The sequence below is a fragment of the Tympanuchus pallidicinctus genome, unplaced genomic scaffold (genome assembly GCF_026119805.1).
Source record: "Tympanuchus pallidicinctus isolate F22 unplaced genomic scaffold, pur_lepc_1.0 scaffold15, whole genome shotgun sequence".
NCBI classification, from domain to species: domain Eukaryota; kingdom Metazoa; phylum Chordata; class Aves; order Galliformes; family Phasianidae; genus Tympanuchus; species Tympanuchus pallidicinctus.
Window position 1 is genome coordinate 27143164 of NW_026294669.1, and position 23678 is coordinate 27166841.

At 36.9% G+C, this 23678-nt stretch overlaps 1 protein-coding gene across 4 annotated transcripts in view; it reads left to right on the plus strand.

The window, feature by feature from the left end:
* The window catches only part of PGAP1 (post-GPI attachment to proteins inositol deacylase 1), a 33541-nt gene that overhangs the window by 4888 nt on the left and 4975 nt on the right, over positions 1-23678 (plus strand). For 2 of the 4 annotated variants that reach the window (XM_052675031.1, XM_052675033.1), the window contains exons 2-25: positions 78-231; positions 1999-2174; positions 2654-2825; positions 3855-4015; positions 5711-5763; positions 5926-5992; positions 7581-7686; positions 9099-9154; positions 9234-9317; positions 10698-10747; positions 11996-12047; positions 12291-12368; positions 13433-13508; positions 13816-13889; positions 13963-14014; positions 16168-16234; positions 17166-17274; positions 17656-17694; positions 18708-18801; positions 19480-19570; positions 19784-19981; positions 21382-21514; positions 22386-22436; positions 23444-23664. In XM_052675031.1, the coding sequence (XP_052530991.1) occupies positions 78-231; positions 1999-2174; positions 2654-2825; positions 3855-4015; positions 5711-5763; positions 5926-5992; positions 7581-7686; positions 9099-9154; positions 9234-9317; positions 10698-10747; positions 11996-12047; positions 12291-12368; positions 13433-13508; positions 13816-13889; positions 13963-14014; positions 16168-16234; positions 17166-17274; positions 17656-17694; positions 18708-18801; positions 19480-19570; positions 19784-19981; positions 21382-21514; positions 22386-22436; positions 23444-23664 (2414 nt within the window). Of the gene's footprint in view, positions 1-77; positions 232-1998; positions 2175-2653; positions 2826-3854; positions 4016-5710; positions 5764-5925; positions 5993-7580; positions 7687-9098; positions 9155-9233; positions 9318-10697; positions 10748-11995; positions 12048-12290; positions 12369-13432; positions 13509-13815; positions 13890-13962; positions 14015-16167; positions 16235-17165; positions 17275-17655; positions 17695-18707; positions 18802-19479; positions 19571-19783; positions 19982-21381; positions 21515-22112; positions 22187-22385; positions 22437-23443; positions 23665-23678 lie in introns of those variants that run through there. The other 2 variants (XR_008204664.1, XM_052675032.1) reach the window with 2 other exon arrangements.

The window sequence follows — 23678 nt, forward strand, 5'->3', positions numbered from 1 at the left end:
CCGCCTCCTTTGTATTGAGTTCATGTGTCCTCAAAGGTAGTATTTTAATTCCGTGCTGCATTTTTCTTTTGCAACAGAAAATAAAATTACCGAAAAAAACAGCCAGACGATATCCAGCATATGAGCTCTACCTCTATGGAGAAGGGAATTATGCTGAAGAAAACAAGAATCTGATATTGACAGGCATTCCAATTCTCTTTCTTCCTGGAAATGCTGGCAGTTACAAACAAGGTAAGCCTTTGGTAAATTACAGCCCATCTGCAGAGTAGTTACGCATTAGGTGATGGCAAGGGGTTTTCTATTTGAAATAGCATCAACAGGGGCGGTAACATCAATCTGCTTATGGCAGGGAAAATCTTTATTAGTCCGGGTCAGTTTCAAGCAAAGTGTTTTACTTTCTGTAAATGCTTATGGACTTGTAGAGAAAATAATATCCAGAGGAGGTTATAAATATTATGATAATGGGAGATACCGTATGGAAAACTGATGGCCTGTAATGTATTGCAAAGCTGCTGTGAAGCAATACTGTCTCAAAAAACATGGCAGAACAGGAAATAGAATGGTACCTGCGTGTAGAGGAGGTACGAAGAACAAGTTTGGTGAGTTGCAGTACTGTTACATGCCACAGATAACACGCTGCTTTACAGTAGGGCCTCTAAAATCTATTCTTTGTTTTGAGAAATTAATTTAAGGAGACTGGCAGTAAGCTGGGCTCATTTTTCAAAATCTTTGTTGAAATAATTCTGTTCTGCTTTCATCAGTGGCTCAGAATAGGTTACTGTTGTGTTGTTGGTGGAGTTGGTTGTTTGTTTTTTTTTTGCTTTAAGAGGATTTAGCATGAGAATTCATATTTGATTTAGTATTTATTATGGGACAGTACCTTTTAAGCCTGGTGCCTTGCTGCAGAGCAGAGTTGCTGCTAACTGTTATTCACAAGCTTTTTGAAACTGTGCTCATGTTTGCTGAGAAGTGAAAGCGGAAGTGCTGCTGGGCTTCTCCTTTGCTATGTTCTGGGCCCTTCTGAAAGATGAGATTTCATTATCTTTCATGGGCACTGAAACCAAGCTTTTAAAATTTCCAAAATTCAGCTTTCGAGTGCAGGATGATAGTCAGGTTGAAATATTGGGAACGAACCTGAAACTGGGAGGTTAGAGATCCTGAGTTCTAGTTAGGAACCTGTCACAGACGTGGAACGCAGTGAGAGTTCTGCACTGTGAATGAAGGCTGTATTAAGCAGCAGCCCGGGTGGATGACAGGTCAGAAGCAAGGCCTTGTTAACAGGGCATTTTCTCCCTCAAGATACCAGGTGTGAAAAGTGTTCTTTGTGCTTTCATTTTCCTCTCCATTGGAAATGTTGTTCTAAAAGTTGATGGTCCTCAAGAAATTTTAGAAAGCCCTAGCAAGAGTATTGTCTGCAGAGCTGAGGGATTTCTGCATTTTGCATTCTCGCCCTCTTGGTGATAAGGTGCGAGTGAAGTCTTTAGGAAGAGAAGTATAATCATTGATCTTGTATCTGATTTAGACATTGTGTCTATGTAGTCAGCTGCTGAGAGCAGCAGTTCTTGCTAGTTCACAGCAACCTTCTTTGCCATCTCATCAGATGTATTCTTTTCCACCTTCGTCTGTAGGCTTTTATGATAATTATTTACTAATACTTCTTTGTATTACAAGAATCCTTACAAAAACAGAAAATAAATTTTCCATTGTCCATTTAGCAATTTGGTACTGTCTTTGGCCAGCTGATACTTTGTTCTATTTATTTATATATTCAAGTCAGCTTTTGTGACACAAAGTCAGTTTGCATTTAGAAAAACATTTGAATGTTTTTGAACACATTTGAATGTGTTTTTCATCCTCTTTTTTATGTAAGACTTGAGTTTAATTATACATTTAAGATAGCATTTGTTAATAGATGACATATTTATGTGTCTATGTATGAATTATGATGTAAGGATTGTCTAATGGTCGCTGCTTAATTGATGTGATTTCTTTCCCTAGTGCGTTCTCTTGGCTCCATCGCTCTTAGAAAGGCAGAGGATCTTGACTTCAAGTATCATTTTAATTTCTTCAGTGTCAACTTTAATGAGGAGTTGGTTGCATTGTATGGTGGTACTCTCCAACGGCAGACCAAATTTGTGCATGAATGCCTAAAAGTAATTCTTAAGTTGTACAAGGTAAGGAGTGACATATTCTAAACTATTTACTTTTGTTTCTGAATGGAATGCTGACCTGTCTGTTCTGATTGGAAACAGAAGAACATTGAATAAGGAGGGACGGTTTATGATGTATTGAACATGCCAATGATAGAAGGGAGAAATACTCTGTTTTAATAGATTTGTACTGCTTGTGATAATCCCAAAGTCTGGGTCAGGTTTTATGTTGTTTCAAAACAATTTCTTCCATTGAAATACGTGCCTTTTTGTAGCAGAGCATTAAATTTTCCCTAACTTATTTTAGTAGTAGTATAGCATCACCTTCCATCTGGTTTTTCCTAGAAAAGTTTTCTGCTAGCTTGTGTCATTCTAATTAGTATTAACCTTGAGGGAATGCAAGTGAATTTGAGGAGAAAAATGGACAGCTGTTAGCCAGAGGAGATTTGTTTAATGCTAAATCTGTTCTTGATATGCTAATTACCCTCTGGTCTTTGCTGAAGGGTCAGGAATTTGCACCAACCAGCGTGGCCATAGTAGGTCATTCCATGGGTGGTCTTGTTGCAAGAGCACTGCTTACCCTGAAGAATTTTAAGCCCGAACTTATAAACCTCCTCATTACACAAGCTACCCCTCATGTTGCACCTGTAATGCCTTTGGACAGATATCTTACTGGTAAGGACTGCAATTTATCTGAATACATTCTGTTTCTTTACTGATTTTTCTCTAGCGTTAACAGGTGAGATTCTTGCAAATTGCTGTGGCCTTGCAGCAGCTTTTGTGTGCAAAATGTACTGTTCTGTTTACTGTCATTAATCTATTCCTTTCTTATGCTGGTTGCTTGAGAGCACTCAGCTACTGAAAGTGTGGTATAAAATTGACTTTGTGGATTTGAGCTCCTGTGAAGGGGCTGAGAGTCTAAATATAAACTTAATAAGCTGTAGAGCACGTAACTAAATTTATAAGCTCTGCAGAGCATGATATTCTTTCTTTTTTTGTAAAATTTGGCCTCTGGAATGACTTTATATATTAAATAAATGGACTAAATGGGGATATTTTTGTGCAAGTTGTTAAATTTAATGCTTGTTGCTTTCAGTCAGGGAGAAGGAATGTTGAATATAGATAAAATTATGTTTTACATAATGTATTTTCATAAAAGCAGCAATTTATTGTGTGCTCTATAAGAGAAGTACAGTCATTATTTATGTACTGTTAAGTTATTAGAATGATAGATTTTACTAAATAGTGCTGATGAAATATACGCTATGTAAGTGAAAATTGTTCCTTGTAGATATTGAAGGAATTAGTGAAGGAAAAGAGTAGACATTTATTTCCTTTGTTCTTTATGGCACCCAGAGGAAATGGATCATCTGTAGCTGCTGGATTTGATTTATTATATTTGTATTAATCTTCTACTACTGATTATAATACTTCCTCATTGCTGTTTCTGGACTACAGCTGTACTTAAAATAAACCTGTGATTTGCTACTTAAATAATGTAAATGCTCAGCTAACGTAGGAAGTGTGTCTGTCTTTCCCAACTGCTACCTCATGGGGTTAAAACAGCAGTTAAAACAGAGTGATGCTTGGATCTTGAATGTCTTTAGGGGAGCTTACAAAAACTTCTAGTTGAACATTTTTATGGTATGTTTGTATTTAAAGCAGATGTGTGGAAATTATCATTAATTGTGATCTATCTTACAGATTTTTATACAGCTGTAAACAATCACTGGACTCTAAAGGCCCAAGATTTAAGAAATTTAACTACCCTTTCTGTGGCGGGAGGATTCAGAGATTACCAAGTTCGTTCAGGACTGGCTTTTCTACCAAGACTGAGTCAGCATGACAGTGCCTTATCTGTTGTGGTAAAAAAACAACAACAACAACAACAAAAAAACTTTTTTTGCTTTTGCATGGAGCTGTGTTAAGTAGCTATTTATGTAATGCATGTATCAGTATGTGATTTTAGTCTGAATACGTAGTCTAGTGAAACAAAATATGAGTAATATGTGTGAAAAAGTATATAACACATAGTGCTCCAAGTAGTTAATGTAGCAGAAAGCAGTGTCGCTTGGGCTGTTTCTTTTCATCACCTTCTTGCACTTTTCTGTTCTAAACTCAGTCTTTATTTTCTCGCATTTTGCAAGAGGTGTGTATGTGGAAACTAACAGAAGGAATGTAAAAGTATAGAGTAGAGTTCTTGTTTGATCACAAAAGGACAACTCTGTCATTCAGCCGCCTTTTTTTTTTCCCTAATTGTTTATTTTTGAAAGAACTTAGCATTTTCTGGACCATCTAGTCCAGCCTTCTGCTTTTACAAGCATCTCTTTCCAGCGTTAATCAAACAATGTCATAGAAGTAGTTTTATTTTTCATTCCGTGCCTCCTACCTACCTGTTGCCTTCATGAAAGACACTGGAAAACACTCCCCAGTAGGGTTTGAAAGAAAAATTGCAGCTTCTAACTTTCATCTAGTGAGTAAGCCAGGTTGTAAGTGGGTTTGTTCTGACATCAACTTGAAAAGTTATCTGCAGTAGTTTCTGTTTGATCGGTGTTTCCCTCCTTGTTCTTTGTGAAGAAGCTTGTGTATAAATAATCTCAGCTCTAGTTCTGCTAGGCTAAGAAGATTAACTCTGCGTTTGTCCTAGTAGCCTTCCTCTGCTTCTGCTGCACTTGCATTGCTCTTGAGCGTTGGTCACCAGAATGTTGCCTGAGATCTCCTGTGTAGTGGTGCCAGTTCTTTATTTGTCATCTGGATATAACAATGCACGCTATGTTACCATAACATGGTGGAGTGATTTGTTTTGCTTTATTTTTTTCTTTGTGGCTGTAATTCGTAGTTCTTCATAGTTTACTTGAATTGAGTTGTACTACTAGCTGATAATCCCTGTTTATGGGAGGTTTTTTATGTTAGTCCCTAAATGCAGTAGGTGCACTTGTACAAACGGATAGCTCCAGACCATCCAGCCCTGTCTGCACGATGTTCTCATGATCCTTTATTTTAAGCATGTCCTTGATTTTTCAGCAGCAGACTTCACTGGCACGTTTCTGTTCTAATATGCCAGGGTCACTTACAAAAATAAGTAAGATTAGCCATAGAAGCAGTCTTTGAAGATTTTTTGGTAAGTTTATTCTTGAACATAGTTCGTCCTTTCACCACTAGGCTCCTCTATCTAGTATAGATACTTCCTTAGTCGTTTTGTTTTGCAAGTTCTTATTTTTGCTGAAGTAAACAAGGTTTTGGTCTGAAGATGCAATTCTCTTCAAACCCTTTCCCTAAAAATCTTCTTAATTACCCAAATAGATCCATGTGTGATATGTGGATCTGTAAGCATTTAGCCTCCTGTGACATGCCCATGGCATCACCAAGGCAGTTGTGATGCCTTGTGCCCAAACTGCAGCAGTGCTGGTGTTATTTTGATGACATATCTTTGTACTGATGTCTACAGTACAAGCTGTATTCAATAGATTTACAGGAAAAAAAAAGCCAACAAACATGCTTAGTATTTTTAAATACTAAATATCAAAAGAATGTCTTAACTCTATTCCTTCTCGAAACAGAGTTCAGCTGTGCCTCGGGCTTGGGCCTCAACAGACCATCTCTCCATAGTGTGGTAAGCAAATGAGACAAAAGTTAATTGACTGACCAAACATCTCTCTGTTCTCTGTTCTTCTTACATTATACAGCAATGTTGTGTCAGCATAGTATTGTCTCTTCCTCTTTATTCCCCTGGATATTTTCTTTCTAGATTTAAATTTATAATTCTGTTTTCCAGGTGCAAGGAATTGATCCTGGCTACCATCAGAGCTTTTTTTGATCTCATAGATGAGAACACAAGGCAGGTTTGTAAATGTGATCCTGTACGTAATCCCCCAATCCTGTACATTTTGTTTTTCCATCAAAGAATGCTTAATCAGAACAAATAACACCCTGATAGACTGGAGGCTCACTTTTGATTTTTATTTTTTTTTTCTGTGTCATGCTGAGAGAATTGTTACCTTCTTGGCACCAGTCTCTGAAAAAATCCCATGGCTTTGTGTTATTTGCTCAAGGTGTCAGAAATAATTAGATGTTACATTAATTTTTATTCTTTTATAAATAATTATTACTTGATGTTTTATAGCTGGAGTATGGACTAAACTTTTATTCACTAATGCAGTAGGTTTAGTTGACCTTGCATTGTAACAAACAGATTTTGAATGGAACCTCTTAGTGTCTTCAACTCCCCTTTTATACCTCATGTATAAAGGATGATAAACTGTGGTAGTTTATTTCAGGCAGGATGCTACTCAAACTTTCCCGTGTGTTGTCATAATGGCTGGCAAATAAATACAAATACTAGCACAAAGAAAAGCTAATGTTTTTATCTCCAGTTATCATCACTTATTTCATTTCTAAATAAATATCACACATCCTACTTCTTGAAGACTGTTGGGAAATCTGCCATTATACTCTGTTCTCTTTCTGTGGTGTTAGGCAGCAATAAATCAGAATTGGGATTAAGGTCCAGAGCTTGGAAATATGCAAGAGCAGAGCCCCAGGCAAAAAAGAGGAAGGCTTACAGATGTTTGGTTTTTGGTTTTCCAGAATCCATAGTATAGATTTCACTGGTTTCTTAAGTACGCTCACTTCAACGTGAGATTTATAGATAGAAAGGTGTTGCAGTTGCTCTGAAGTTGACTGACAGTGTGCTGGAGGGTAAAACTTTACAGAAACCAACTGTAATGTCCACGGTGCTGAAGAAAAAACATTAGTCTCCGTAATTTGATTTGTGGGATAAAAAATAAATTAGAACAAAAGCAAAGCCCAGCATAGACATAGAGCTGTTTGGGTGGCGGAAAAATATTCAATGAGTTGTATTAAGCTAGAATTACAACCCCAGATAAGTAAATATAAACCTAAGAACTTTCAACTCTGCTAAAAGTGTGATATTTTGAGAAGAAGGTATGAGTGTCTAATTAAATAATACTATTAATAATAGTAGTAGTATCAGGGAAGACCTGATAGCAGCTTTTCAGTATCTAAAGGAAAGGAACAGACTCTTCAGCAGGGCATATTGTAACAGGACGTGGGAAAATGGCTTCAGTGTAAAACGAATGACATTTAGATCGGATATAAGTAAAAGATCTTCAAAGATAAAGGTAGTGAAGCATTGGAACAGGTTGCTCAGAGAGGTGGTGGATGCCCCATCCCCGGGGGCATTCAAAGTTTGGCTGGAGCAGGCTTGAAGCAGCCTGATGTAGGGTAGATGCCCGTGTTTGTTGCAGGGAGAGTTGGACTAGATGACTTTTAAAGGTCCTATCCAACTCAAATGGTTCTGTGATTAATAGTGCGGTTTCCTTGTGGTAAGAGTAGGCAAGAATACGAAGCACCCCTAAACTGTATTCCTACGGATCATGGCAGTTATTTATGTATTTGTTTGTTTTTAAGATAACTGAGGATCCCAAGAAGAGAATGTCCGTGTTGAATCACCACTTTGTTAGACACCCTGGAAAGATATTTGAGGAAAATCCTGAAGCTTTCACAGAACTTACAGGTGTGCAGCAGTTTTCTCCTAAACAGGATGCAGTGATACTCCTTGGTTAAGAGTTGATCTTCTCACCAGCGAACTCCTGAAATAAAGTTTGTCCTTTTTTAGACGTTGCTAAAATAATAATACAGGTTTTAAACGTAAACTGGTCAGTGTTTGTGTGGTTTCCAGCACTAAATAGGTTGAAAGTGTTAGGGGCAAAAATAAGCGTGTTGTTTTTATATGCCTTTGATTCTGAGGGACGTGCTAAATAGACACATATACCAAGATGTCCAATAGAAGGTCTCAGAAATTGGGTGTAGCTGGACATTAAAAGTACAGTGTAATATATACTTACATTCCATCATTGTTTGAGAGATAGTGTGAGTATTGTAGAGCCACTGTGATAATTCTGTGCTACTTAAGAAAATTCTGAATGTCCTGGGCTACTTTGTCAATGACTTCCTTTTCATAACGGTGTCAAGTGGTAGGGCAAAATGGGTCACCTACTGGTGGTTTCCTTGTTACAGACAAGGTTTCAACCACTGAGTTGACAGATGAGAAATCTTGAGCGTGTGAATTTTTGGGAACTAAAAAGATGTTTTTATAGGGCACAGGTGTATTCCTAGAACTGCTGAAGAGCTCTGAACTGAGGAAAACCATTTTATTTCAGAAATGTTTAAAATGTAAACTATTGCGGAGCTTCTGAGATAGCTAGAACTTTGGTTTCTGGTTTTGGCCGCCCTCTTATGAAAAAGTACTTAGGCACTGATGTGCTGGAATGTGTCCTGCAGAGGGCCATCAAAATTGCTAGCTCCTGGGGAGCTGTGTTTGTTCACACTAAATGAGTGATTACCTTATTCTGATTACGCAGAAGAAAAATTATAACCTTCTTGCACAACAACTTGCATAGTTTATATATCCAGTCTATTTATTATTGTATTATTCTTTTTCTCCACCTGTGTCTTTAAACTCCTTCTGTTTTCTTGTACGTGGTATTTAGCTCATCTTTGACTTACTTTCACATAAGTTTCACGTAAATGTTAGTTTTCTTGTAAGGATGATGGAAACAAAAACTGGGAATGTTTCCAATGCTGCCTCATTTAATGTCTGTCACCCTGTAATTGTGTTTATGTTGCACGGTTTCTTGTTTATTTTGATTTCCTGAGAGCCTTATTTTGAAATCCATAGACTTTTTCGTTTACAACTAATATGTAGTAATGGGATCCTAGAGTTATGTTACTTCCTGTGTAACTGACAATAACTATTGCATATAATTTTAAGAAGCAGCAAGCCTGTGAATGGATTAGAGCTTATAAAATTTAAGGCCACTTAAAGATGAGAGACAAGACTTAGACAGTAAAAAAAAAAGATGAGATTTGAAAGATAAGGAAGAATATTTCCTTCAGGTGACAAATAAAAATTTATTTTTTTTTTAGGAACTTTCATGTGGATTGAAGTCAAAACCTCAAAATGGACTTATTCAGCTTACAATGTAAGTAACATTTTTCTTCGTTGTGTTTTTTATGTTTGTCCTCTTCACTAATGAGTTCTTTTTTTTTTTTTCTTTTAAGGATTCTGATGGAAAATATTTCTCATTTCCTCTTGCAAGCCACAGAGAATCCTACAGTCATGTTTACTGTGAAAACACTATGTTGGTGAGATGATACTTATTGTTCTGTCTGGAATTTGTTTATTGATTTGTATGGTGTTAATTTGGATTCACTGCATATTGTAAGACAATTTAGTGAATAGTAGTTGGAATTAATAACATCCATTTGCAATCACAGCCTATGCTTTGCATCAGATGTACTTTTTGTTCTAGCATGTCATGCTAAGTGTTTGAGGTGTGAAACCTTCCATACTACCTCAACTTCACTGTCTTATTTCTGGTTCTATTACTCTGAGCTCCAGATTGCTTTCTTCTTTAATTTGGTATAGCTATATTGATCGCTTTAGATGAAGAAGTTATTTTCAGTGTTGCCAGGATTCAGCCATACTTGTAAATCAGGAAGGCTGTTTATATGTTTGCTTCCCCGTGATAACACTGAAGAGGGTCAGAAATTCTACATAAAATTTTCCACTAGGCAGTGGAAGTGAATGAGAGCCAGCTGAGAATGTAGCACCTTCTCAGCTGTTGCCTTTGTGGAGAGCTGATAGCATACATTGTATTTTTAGTTCTACACGTATCGTTTCAGCCAAGATGTTTTTGAAATAATTTAAAAGATATTTTTGAAAAGAAGGAACGTAATCTCTTGGCAAACTGGAGATTGATAAATATACCTCCTAGAATAACAGGACTGTTTTGGATTAGTGGCAAGAAAATTTAAATGCTTTCCTTTTCCATCCTTCCCATTCTCCTTACTGCAAAAGAAAAGGTTCAGACCATCGTTATCGCTATCGTTATGGAGAAGAGTGTATATCCTCAGAGCTTTTCTATTTGTTCTTGTCAGAAGCAGCTTCAAAGTCTTTACTTCTATTTGCCAAACGTTGGATTTGCTTTAAGAGAATAGTATTGGTTCATAAATAGAGAAGATGACAAAAAAAAAAAGAAAATGGTTCCTGAAAAAAGAAACAACACCTTTCACAGTGACGTTTCATCCTTCCACAGCTGGAATTCCGATACGATGATACCAGACTTCACGTTGACTTCTGTTAGTGCAGAAGTCTGACTTGGCTGTGAAATGGAAGAAAAAAAAAAGTTAATGGATACATTTCATTAAAAGCAACTGAAGTTTAAGAGAGACCACTTTTGTCACCATTCTTGCTTTTGCACTTGAGCAGATTAAATCCTTAAGAGAGTTTGGTTGCTATAGAGATAGCCACTGCACGTGTACTGAGCAGAAGATGAGTGAGGTGAAGGGTGGAAGTTTGTTTCTCCTTTGTAAATTAATTGCAGCAGTTTCTTCTTTCAAAGAGTTTTAGAACAATTGGAATACTGAAGCTCTTGACTTGTTTGAGTTAAAGAATTACTATTTTTGATCTATCAATAAATTCACACATCAGTAACGTACTTTATTATGGTATTGCTGTTACAGGACACAAGTAGCTGGATTTATGGCTGTATGAACAGCAATTCTTCAGTCTGGTGAGTATAAACAATTTTTTATTTAAATAGATCTTGTAAGACTACATTTCAGTTTTTGAGCACATAAAATACATTTTTTAAGAAGAAATTGGGAACAAAAGTAGAATTACTGCTGTTAATAACTCGTGCTTTCAGCAGGAAAACAAGAAAGATAGGCTTTCTCAAAATATCTGCATGAATGCAGAATATAATGAGTGAATTTTCTTTAGCTGTATTTTTTATTTTTATAGCAGTAAAAAGTTGCTCCTGTTGCTCTGTGCTATATTGGATCCTAAATTGTGTGTTTTGTAACATCTCTTTAAAAAGACGTAAAACACTTACTTGAAGCCCTCAAAAAAAGAAGCATCTCTTTTATTTTTTTCATGTTTCAGAATTGCTATTGCTATTATTATATGAAAATATTTAGAAATGTGGCTCAGTTAGTAATTATTTGAATCATTACTGTAATTACAAAGAGGGATTTAAAGAAAACCCTATTCTTAACACTGACTTAGCTTTCCTCTCTGAAGTTATCTCCACGTGAACTCTATCTGCTCTTTGGATTTAGGGAAAGCTTCCAGATAGATTTGGGCCGGTGTGGTGTTTGGGAGCTGTGCTGAAACATGTTTGGCTGTTACTGTTCTGTATAACCTGTGACTGGCATCAAATAGAGGTTAACATGGTGCAGGACTGCTGCCTAAAACTTAGCCTAGTAAAATCCGTAGCAAAATCAGCATTGTCCTGAGATCCTTTAGCACTATTTAGAGAAATAAATGTAATCCTGATATTCTAAAAAACATATGTTAAATGGCTGACTGAATTTCTTACTGTTTGTTATATAACTTAGTATAGATGCACACCAGTTTTGCACGCAAAAGTGTTGTTCTGTACAGTATGGTTTTGGTATTCATGGAACCATGGACACTTGTGGTATTTAACACGTTAAAATTTGTGTGTTAATTCAGTGTTGATGCTGCATTTGTTTGTTAAGAGTTTTCATTATGTTGGCTGTTGTGTGGTTACTGATTGCTGTGCATGACAAAGTTAGAGCTCTCCTTTCTTTGTTATTGCAAGAACAAGATCTGCAGTATCTGAAATAATTGCCTATAGTTTGATTAATGACTGTGGTAGCCAACTGCAGTAGGCTTAGACTTGTTCCCAATTCACAAATGTGGATCTGTGTAGAGGGGGGGAAACCTGGTCCACAGTCAAAATGTAGCGCCTGGCTAATTAATGTGTTCATGCCTTAATGTGCGTGGATTTTTGCAGTCTGGAAGCTGCTGATCTATCCTGGAGAGCTGAGTTACTTCCAACCGTCAAGGTAAGCATTGTACCTACCTTGGAGCAGGGGAGAGTGTTTGGTGGGGTGTTTTGTGTCTTGGGAGATATAGCTGTACTGTTTACAGCATTGAAACATGCAGTTGTATTCCAGGGGAAGGAATACAAGAAGTGGACATCTGATAATTGATGAGCTAAGAGCTATGTTTAGTAATGATTCTTATTTTTTCTCTTTCTTTCTTTCTTTCTTTTTTTTTTTTTTTTTTTTTTTTTTTTAATTTTTGAGGTTGCAATACTGAAACTTCAGGACTATCCTTCTCTGTCCCACATTGTCATTCTTGTACCACCCTCAGCTGGCAATAAGGTAAAAAGATGGAAATTGCATGCTCAGAGTGTTCATAGCTTTCAGGCACTACAATGGAAGATAAAGAATTAAATATGTGCTAAGTTGCATTGATAAACTGTATACCTTACACTACAGTGTGGTCTGAAGGTTAACTGCATTTACTTCTTTAAGCCAATAAATGTTTGCAGTTGATAAACTGCCAAACTTAAAGCCTGGATAGTAGTTGAAAGATGCTGAACAACAGTTCTCAAGCAAGTTCTTAGAGTTCTTGGCAGTTCTTGCATGTTTTTCTTAATATTCTGGTATCATTCTTGTATGTTTGTTTTAGTGAAATCAATTCCTTTATCCAGGGTAGCAGACAGCTGTAGATATTTGAAGGTAAGATGTGGATTCTGGGGAGAATGGTGCAGACACCCATGCAAGCTCTTGAACCTCAAATAATTAATAAATTAGTAGTGGTAGAATGAATTTCACACAGTTGGATACTTCTGAATCTCACAGATAATTTGGGAAATACAACCTGCTGAGTTGCAGTTCACTGTTAAAAATCATGGAAATTGCTTTTCGAGAAAACAGCTGATAAACTTACGATGTGATGGAAAGTAATCTTCAAGTGAGCTAAATGTGTATTAGAGATGGTAAAAATTGTATCTGCTGCATGCTTTTCTGTCGTTTATGTAATTAAACTTTAGGAGCCAAACTAGAGGTTCTATCTGCTTAGACAGTGGTACAAAGAACTGGGACAGATCACTCTCCTTTGCAGCATCACACCCCCACTTCCCATCCCACCGTTGAACAAAAAAATGTGAACTGGATTCTGATCTTTCTCAGCTGTTTGGATAGTCTTTTGAAGATTGTTGCAGAGGATTAAAAGCAGGAGAACTGTACAAGTTATGCTTAAGATTGCCAAACTTGTACTGCTGTGTACAAGAGCAAACAAACTGCCATTTTTGATGAGTGGAGTGTAGAAAAGTGACATCTCAGTATTTGTGTCTTGCACTTTGCCTGAATTGGAATTGGCTAGAGCGAAGGCTTTAGTCTTGTGCTGAATTTAGATCTGTGCTGAATATTCTGAATTGCAGTTTACTTTGGACTGTGAATTCTTCAAAGAGGATTCCAGAACAATACAGCTCCCTGTAACAAATCTTTTTTCCTTTGGTAAGTGTATCATGTTACTTTTGGAAAAAATGTGAAACAAATATTGCTAGCACTTTGGATAATATTTTTTCCCAAAAATTCCAATGGTCAGAGTTTTTTGTTAGTTAGTTAATTTGTTTTTTGGGAGATGAATTGTTTTTACGAAAGTTAATACAACTCCTGCTAGCAACTAACAAATAAGAAGTGTGCTTTTTTGACTAAGAGATACAGAAGCACATAAATTGCTTGGGGGGAAAAAGTATCTGAAGATGTAGTGAGCTCTCAAATTAGTGGTATTTAATATTTTGAAATAATGTATTCTTTACAGGCCTTTCTTCAAGCAAAATTCTATTAAATTCAACTGGTTTATTTTACAACATACAGCTTCAGCACTTCAACCAAGTAAGAATAGGACTTTTTAAGCTAATGTAACCACCGTTTGGAGACTAAGTTGAGGTTTTCTTTGATGTTTTAGGTATATCAAGCTTTCAAAATACACGTAGAGAGCCACTGCCAGCCACTGATAGGTAAATATATGTGTTCAAAAGTATAAATTTATATCACAAACCTTGCTGAAAATTCTCAAGGCTAAAACTTGCAGAAATATTAGTCCAATTGAGCAATTGAGTCTAGGCAGTATTATTATAACTTTATTATTAACCTTTTATTATTATAACCTTATTATAACCTATCAAATGTTTGCTAATACTTCACAGAGTCACAGAATCATAGAGATCGGGAGGGACCTCTTGAGATTATCGAGTCCAACCCCCTGCTAAAGCAGGCTCCCTAGAATAGGTTGCACAGGAAAGCATCCAGGTGACTTTTTGTATCTCTAGAGAAGAAGGCTCCACAACCTCTGTAGGCAGCCTGTTTTAGTGCTTTGTTGCTGTCAAAGTAAAGAAGTTCTTCCTCGTGTTTGTGTGGAACGTTGTGTTCCTGTCTGTGCCCATTGTCCTGCTGCTGGGCACCACCAAGAAGAGCCCATCCCCATTCGCTTGACTCCTGCTCATCAGATATTTAGAAATATTGATAAGATCCTCTCTCAGTCTTCTCCAGGCTGAACAGTCCCAGGTCTCTCAGCCTTTGCTTGTGTGAGGAGATGTTCCAGGCCCCTAATTATCTTTGTGACCCTCTGCTGGACTCTCTTCAGAAGCTCTCTGCCTTTCTTCAACTGGAAAGCCTGTAATTAGACACAGTAATCCAGATGAGGTCACATCAGGGCAGAGTAGAGAGAGAGAGAATCGCCTCCCGTGACCTGCTGTTCACACTTTTTAATGCACCCCAAGACAACATTGGCCTTCTTGGTCACAAGGGCATGCTGCTGGCTCATGGTCAACCTGTTGTCCACCAGGACACCCAAGTCCGTCTCTTTGGAGCTCTTTTCTTTCAGGTCAGCCCCTAATCTTTATTGATGTGAGCAGTTATTCCTTCTCAGGTGTAGGACTCTACACTGCCCTCATTGAGCCTCACTCTCAATGGCAGCACAGCCTTCTGGTGTGTCAGCCGCTCCTCCCAGCTTCATATTATCAGCACACTTACTGAGGGTGGACTGTGTCCCTTATCTAGATCGTTGAAGATGATGTTATACAAGAACAGACCCTGTAGTGGCCCCCTGAGGTGCATTGCTAGATACGGGTCTCCAACCAGGCTGCACAGCTGATCACAATCCTCTCAGCTCTGCCAACCAGCCAGTTCTCCATCCAGCTCACTGCTCATCTATCCCACGCTTCCTATGTTTACCTAGAAGGATGTTATGGGAGACACTGTCAAAAGCCTTGCTGAAATCAAGATAGACAACATCCATCAGCTGGTTGCAATATTTTCAGAAGCTATCAGATTGGTCCAGCATGTTTTCCCTTTTGTGCATCCATGTTGACTGCTACCGATTACCTTCTTTTCCTCCACTTGCTTGAAAGCAACATTCAGAATTTGTTGTTCCATCATTCCATTTCTCACTTTTTATGAAGTTCAAAGAAAATGGGGAATTACTCTTTGTTTGGTTTTTGTTTTTTTTTGTTTTGTTTTGTTTTGTTGTTTTTTTTTTTTTTTGCTTCTCAGCAAAGGAAAGCTCAACTTTATGTAGATTTCTGTGTTACTTTGCAAGTGTTTCTCAACCATAAAGTACTTCACCAATCCTGGCACTCAAATGTGTTGAGCAAACATTAACTCAAACAGAAAGGGATGCTTAAGGCATTTTTTTTTTTTAAGCAAAGTTTTATTAGCTTGAGGAAATAGCTTTCAAGTGAAAATCAGAGGTTTTTCTTGTAACTGTTCTGCTTTTTAACTGTTGGTTCTTGTCTTGTTATGTAACAACGTGTTTAAAAATGTCATTTTTGCTCAATGCTGAGTTCACTGAACTGCACTGTGGTTTTAATTAAAATGTAAATACAAGCAAAATGCTTCTGCATGATGATTTGTAGGCCACTCTCTGTTTTACTTGCATTTTGAAAGTCTTTAAGTGAAATTATACCGAGTCAGGTATGATACACAGATATAATAGGCAGTAAGCAGTGTATGTATATAGTCGTGCTTTGGTGTTGTTTTGAGGAAATGGTACCTAGTAAATGTTGTGTCTGTATTCAGTGAGACTATTAAATTTTCTTCATTTAATTTTTGCAGATACTGGTCACATCTTGTTCTGAATGGTTTTTCTGCTTGTAATTATCTTCCTTTTCAGAAAGAAAACCTAGTGTTTACAGACTTCACATACCCTGGTCACACGAAGACTCAATAACTGTGGTTAAGTAAGGACTTTAACAATTGTAATTTCTTGTTATGTTTTGGAAGAGATTGAGCATTCCACTGTGGGCGTATTTCTGACACGAGACAAGTTGTCCAGTCTCAAGTGCTTTGCTTTTGTGTGTTTCTCTCATTTATCTGTCTGTCTTTCTTGACAGTATTCCTTGGATTTTTCTTCACAATGTCTACTAATAGATAAATTAGTTGCTTGCTTAGTAGTTATTACTTATTTTCTGGAAGTGGATGTTCAATTTCCTGGTAATTTTAAGGTTTGACCCCCTTAATGAATGGGAACTGGAGCTTGCTCTGGGTACTGGTTTCTTACTGTAAACCAGATTTTTGATCACAGAGCAGCCCTAAGCTCTTTCAATAGTATAGCCCTGACAAAAACAAATGATACACCTTGAAATGTGTGTCACTCATTAATTGCAGTTGAACAACCTGATTGAACTTCAGGTATTTTTCCCATATTTTCTACTCCAACAGCTTAATGCTTACAGGAGACTGAATTTTCTTGAAAATCTGTCCTACTCATTCTCTTCATTTAGCATCTTTACATGTTCTGTGAGGTGTTAGCTAAATATGTCAGTTTTCATTACTACTATGCTTCTTGGTAGACTGGAAGACAGTGACTTGAGAATATTAAGTAGTTCTTGGGTGGCTGGATGGGATTTTGAGTTGCCTGGTTTAGTGGAATGTGTCCCTGCCCATGGCAGAGGGGTTGAAGCAATACAGACTGTAAGATACTTTCCAACCCAAACCGTTCTGTGGTTTCCTGTGATAGAATAAGCACGTTCAGTATGCCATGTAGTTCACAGGTTGTGATGGCACTTGATGAACTAGTTGTGTTTCATGTGCGCTTGCTGAAGACAAAAGTGTGTTATGCTTTTTTTTTATTATGAGGAAAAGATTACCAGTTATGTTGCTCTCTTTCAGCATTCCATCATTTGTTGAGATTTCTGCGAAACTGCACATGGCTCAGCCTGAAAATGAGAGCAGGGTTCCAGTGCTAAGTATTTACTCTTCGTCAGACTGTCAGTATGAAGTAAGAAAGGAACATTTCGTTGCTAATTTGTGTCCGTGTATAATTTTGGTATAATTCAGTCTTTCAAATCACATGGCTGGTTTTTAGCAAAACAAATACTAAGGAAATCTCAAGTTCTGCTCTTTGGCCAATTTGTGAATGTAGTCCTTGTTATAACTGGTTTTGCCAAGTTAGAGGGCTATTGAAAGTTGGTCTTATGCTTCTTTATGCAAAATATTAAAGTATTTGTTTTAAAGAAAAAAAATTGGTAATAAGTTGTTGTACATTTCAATTACAAGATTGCTGTGTTCTCATAGTTAAGTTGGTTTCTGAAAAGTGTTTTGTATTTGTTAGCCATTGTGCAAAATAACACTCAAATTATCTGTTACCTTTTTTATGCAGGTAATTCTGAAAACGTCGTTTTTACAAATTCTTGGACAAGTAAGAGGGGCTTTCAATATAAGTTCTTCCTTCCTTTCTCTCCTACTGTGGCACATGAAATCCCTTCTTGATGCCAGAAGAAGCACTATTTGAGGACCAGTTAAAACTTTGTCACTTGACAAGTCATCCCATCCCACGCCCCCGTTTTCATAATAGAAAATCTTTCTAGCTCTAGAGAGTGTAGTGTAGATGTTGAACATTTGTCTTTGTAGTTAGCCCAGTGTCCATAAAAGGATGGCACTGGAAGTCATATTGACTGTCTTGCCTAATGAATTAGTACTGATAAAATTTGAACACTTGACATGAAACAAAAGTAGGATTAAAAAAGCAGAACTTCAGTTTGTCTCTTTATAACTATTTTATTCCTTTATACATGAGGAATACTTTTCTACGTTGATGTCAGTAAGAATAGACCACCCATCTGCAGTTTTCTAATTCTGAAAAGTAATTAAATTCTAAGCTCCTAAGTATGGCTCTGGAATATTAGTAGCAAGTTTCTGTATTTGAATACATGCAATTATATCAAGGCTTTTTCATTTTGTTATCATTTTAGAATAATTTCTGTACTATTTTTATGTAAAGGTATATTATTTCATTACTTTGTACAGTGGATGCCAGGTAAAACATAAATGAAATTTGAGTCTGAAAGGATTCGTAACTATGCAGGTTTTGCTTGGAAAGTGCCTTTTGCTTTTAGGGTTTGCTTATGTATTTTACTGAATTACCAGTAATGTGCTACTCTGTTCTTTCTGTATTTGTCATGAATGGGAAAAAAAAAAAGGCTTCTGTTTATATTTTGATCCCTTATAAAAATACAATTGAGTAGCCATTTATGGGAGTATTTTCCATATATGCCATTAATTGTTAAGAGTGGTTATCAAATACTTGCACATGTTAACAGGAAACCAGTAGTATCTTTTAGGATAGATCTTCCAGTTAAATTGTCATGCTGACTTGATGTTGGTTTTTGTGTGTGTACATATACAAAGGATTTTCTTATCCTTGTCTTTCAGATAATAAGGTTCCATGCTGGTGCTCTTCCTGTCTATGTTGTTTCTAATATTCTCCTTACCTATGGAGGACAGTTGAGTACACTGATGTCAACAGGTAGCTTTCTGGAAAAATATTTTTTCTAGCGTTTTGAATTAATTACTTCTCCAATTTACTGTTGATGATTTAGCAGTTGTGATTTTTTTTTTTTAAGCCAGGTATCATTGAACTTGAGCAAATACTTCGGATATATATTCTTTAGCTTCAGCTTTTGTTGATAGTTCTCCATAGTTGTGTTCTAGCAGTTTGCTTTTTCTTTCCTTGTGAACAGCGTATCAACATATTTTAGTATTAATAGAAAACTACTTAAAAATACATGTAAAAATTAAAAACACAATGTCAAGATAAACAAAACAATTTAATCTTGCATGAAGATGAGATTTGGAGACTGGTTATTAGACGTGTCTTAAGACAGAATGCATTTTCGTTTAAGTTCAAGTTGGTATTTTTAACAAACTCCTCTGGAAGCTCTTGTGCTCTAGAACCTGACCATGACTGATGCAGTGAATAAGGCCTTCTGATCATAGAATCACAGAATCTTTTAAGTTGAAAAAGACTTACGATATCAAGTCCAATCATAATGCGGTAGGCTGACTTACAGTGTTGTCATAAGACATGGTTATGTTGAAAGTGAACTTTCAAATTTTTTCCTGAATTTGCTTTTTATTGTGATTAGTCTTTGTTCAAGTTCATGACAAAATAATAACTATAGGTGCTTTCTGTTCTTGATTCTAGGCCAGTGTTCAGAATTTTCCCTTGAACTAGTTAGAGCAGCTAAGCCCTACAAAGTAGAACCAATTATAAGCATTGTTGTGTTTCTGCAGGGGTAAGTTTGCATTATCTTTTTTTTTTTTTTTTTTTTTAAAAGCAATTTCTAAAGCAAGAAAATTCAGAATAACTGTTGGTGGGATGATTATTATATTATGGTCTGACTTTGATTTTGTTTGAAAGCCTGTAAGTAGGAAGAGTAGTTGACTGATTGTCTTACTGTTGTAGCAAGTGAAAGTGATAAGTAATACTGCTTTCATGTTTTTGGCAGGTTTAACTGGTTTAGAGAGATATGGGATTCACTCTTGCTACCAGAGGTGGATGCTGCTGTACTGAGTAGTCAGGATGCATGGTTCCCCCTTGTGTCCCTGATTCTATTTCTTTTTGGGACAGGCATTGCCTACTGGAGTGCAGTATTTTTCTCTACGTTTCTGAGAATCTTCTCTTCATTATGGTTAACTCTGACTAGGTAAAATAACCTTATGCTCTAATTATGCTTTTTTAGATGTCTGCAGCATGGTCATTTTTGTTTGCTTCAATGTGAGTGATTGGATGGATGAAATTCTGCCTGATTTTAGACATCTGAATGTGCTAGTGCTAAATACTAATGAAGGAGAGGTGCCTCATATTCCTCATCACGCATCACCAAAAGGCAACTTGCATGGTTTATTAATATCATGCACGGTTCTAGTATCTTATGCAGGTTCTCATACAGTCCTGAATTTCTTGGAGGTTGGGGGAGGCAGGGGGGAAGAAGGAAAAAAAAGAAAAAAGATGATTTATAAATCTCTCTAAAGTGGAATAGTATTTGTTTGGCTTCAGCTCAGTATTTGAAAACATTCTGATGTGGCCAGCAGCAAATAATTTGTCATTAGCTGTCTGTGGAGTTTTTTTCCTGTCAAGTAGTCTTCTCAGGCTGCCCAGAGATACAGTTGATGCCCCATTTCTGGAGACCAGGCTGGATCAGGCCTGTCTCCTGGGCAACCTCTGATTTAGCTGTAATGTCCCTGTTCATCACAGGGGAATTGGACTAGATGATCTTTAAAGGTCCCTTCCAACTCTAAGGATTCTATGATTCTATGATTCTCTTTGTGGTTATTTTCAGTATTTGTTGCAAAAGCTTTTAAGATGTTTTCCAAATAACACTTTTTTTCCATTTTCACTGTCTATTTTAATACTGGAATGTTCAGTGAAATTCAAAGAAATTATAGATATTGCACTATCTTCCCCATGGCATTCCTCCATTTTTCTATCTCATCATCTCATCTTTGTCATTCTAGTTTCATCCTTGTCTCTTAATAATATCTTCTGGAAAGCTGGGACTCCCAATAAGCTTTCCTATGTTGCTCATGCTGTGAGCAAGCAGAAATTCCTGTCTGAGATGAATGTCACAAAATTAATATTGCAAGCTTATTGTTGCATGCTGCTGTGCTACCTTTGAAGACCGCAGAGTATGAAATGTTTGCAGTTGGAGTCACTTGAACGTGCAGCTTGCAGCAGTAATGATACAGTGCTGGTTCTCTTTGTCTCAAAGAAGAACTAAGTGACTGTGTAGATCTAGAGTTAGGATAAGCTAATGCTTTACGTTCACAGAAGTATGCTGTGTTCCCCCAGTGAAGTAAAAGTAATGCCTTAGTTACAAGGCAGTAACTAATAATGTGTTAGTTACAGAAAGGTGTCTGATGAAGTTGTTTTGTCAAGTAGCTTATGTGGCAGCTGGTGTATATTTGTCTAACCTTATTTTTTCAGTGCTTTATCAGTTTGGGAGCAATGCATTTTCCTGAGTCATTCGTGAAACAGAGTGATTGTTAGGAATCTTGTAACGACATCAAAACTACAAAGTGTGAGAGTGCTTCTGTCTTTTTTCAGACCTACTGTACTTTCGAAAGCTAAATTGATTACACCCAGAAGACTCTGCATGGTGGGGTCCCTTGCTTTGGTTAGCTGGACCACTTGTGGTGCATTTGCTCTATTCATTATTTATCTTCAATACTTGTTCAAGGTACTGACAAGCTAAGCATTTTGAATTTGTATATGAAGTCAGAATTTTGTATGTTTTGAATTAAAAGTGTTAAAAGCAAAAAATGAAGGTTAGCATATTGTATACTTGAAAGAAATGTTACATTTAGGTACTTGAAATTTTTTTTTTTTAATTTTTCAACTTTGTCTTGTACTTCTTAGAATGATTTTGTTGCTTTGATAGTACTTCTTTCAAAGAAATTTACAGTCCTATATGCATGCTATGATTATTTAGTTGCAATTTTTATCTTATGGATATGTCGTGTTACAAAATCAAAAGCTAATAACTTGCTTGAACAAAAGCTTCAGTGAAGGAAGGTCCTGAAGGAATGTTCTGTAGAATCCTTTCTTGAATACTCTTCACAGGTCCTTTTGAAGTAAAGGGAGGAAGATGGATATGTGGCTATACTGAATTAGAATTTTTGTTATATGTCTACTCTGATCCCTTGACTGGTGCTGTGAGGATCCATATTTAGTCCCTGCTATTCAGTTTCCATGGTCTTCTGTGCATCAGAGTGTCTAACTTACGTATCTGATTCACCCTATGGCTATAGAGTTGCTAAAACAGCTGCTATCGTTAGTTTCTAGGGAAGCCTTGGGAGCACAAGACTGGGAGTTAAGGGTACAAAAGGAAGCAGCCTGCAGGTGGTCTGAGGTAGGTAGGTGGCAGCAGAAAGCACAGCATGAGCAACAGGATTTCTCTGTGGTCTTCGAACCTGAGAGATCTCCATTGAGGCCCTAGCTGTTAAAAACAAACAAAAAAAAGTCAATTAATAATTAGCCCCTTTATTTTTTTTGTATGCTACAGATTTCATGTGAAGCAACTTTACTGAGAAAGTGAATCTGTCTTACAGGTTATAAAACTGAGTGTGAATGTAAGAGCAGAGCAAAACATGCTGAATAGGGTGAGTGTGTTTACTGTTTCTGTCCAAAATTCTATGGCCAAGAACTGTTTGGCAAACCTGTGCATTGTAAATTATTATCATCCTGTCCTGGCACTACTATGTTGTGCTGTGATAACTGCGTGGCTGCAGAGCTTGCTTAGTGTGTGCATGATGAAAATATGGGACACAAATGTCACCTTCTGTCATATATGATTATTGCAGTCACAGTTCAAGATCACTGCAGTGTGAACTTGTCTGAAGATTCCAGTAAATTGGGAACTGTTTAGAAAGAAGAGAAGAGGCAAAGTATTGCTGTTTTTCATGCATTTTCATTTCTGATCCTTTTTCAGTTACTTCAATGTATAGTATCCAAACTGTGTGTGGATACTTGTGTATAATACCTACCTGTTCTGTTTTGCAGTTAAAAAAAAAAAAGCAGTCTGCAAGGAAAAGTTTTGACAAATTTCTTTGAAATTTTTGGGTCTCCCTTATGTTTAGTTTAAATTCTCTCTTGCTCTTCTTCCATATCCAAATAATCTTTCTTATCTTTGACTTGCAGTTTTTTCAGTCATTGAAATGTAGCATCTGCCAGCTTACTAATTTGTCTTTGTTATTTATTCTTAGAGCTACTGTTATTCCCAGTTACGATACCTCCTGTATTTCTTCCATGAATGATCACCTGTGATTTTCGCCCACATGCTTTATTATTTCTTTTATTCTGTTCTTCCTCCTTCCAGGAACTCCGTTTCTTATCACTGCAGTGGTGTCAGGATATCTCTACTCTCCTAAACATCTCTCTATTCTTTTCTTCCAAAGACACAAACTATTAGTGTAAGAGAAATTGCTGGATGCTTTGAAGTGGAACTGTTGAGTTTTGCTTTTGATGGCTTTTTGAGGGATAAATTGCAGATTTTTTTTTCCTGAATCAGAGCTTGTATGCTACTGTAGGGATAGCTTTTCCTTCTTTGTCCCTCTGTATGAGTTCTATCAAGCCAGTGCACGCTCTTGTTTTTTGTGTTTTTTTTCAGGAATTGGAGCACTCAAAAGAAACTTCACAGAATTCCATTAGATGCACAGTCAAAAAACAGGATTTGCCAGACAGTACTTCAGAAGCAACGCAGTCTCTCTCAAGCAGTACAACCGCTGAAGCTGCTAACAGTCTGAAGATCCATGTTACAGTGTTCAATTTATTCACATGGATTGTTCTGCTCAACCTGCCATCTTTAGTTTATTGGTTAAAAAATCTCAGGTAACTTCTTAAAT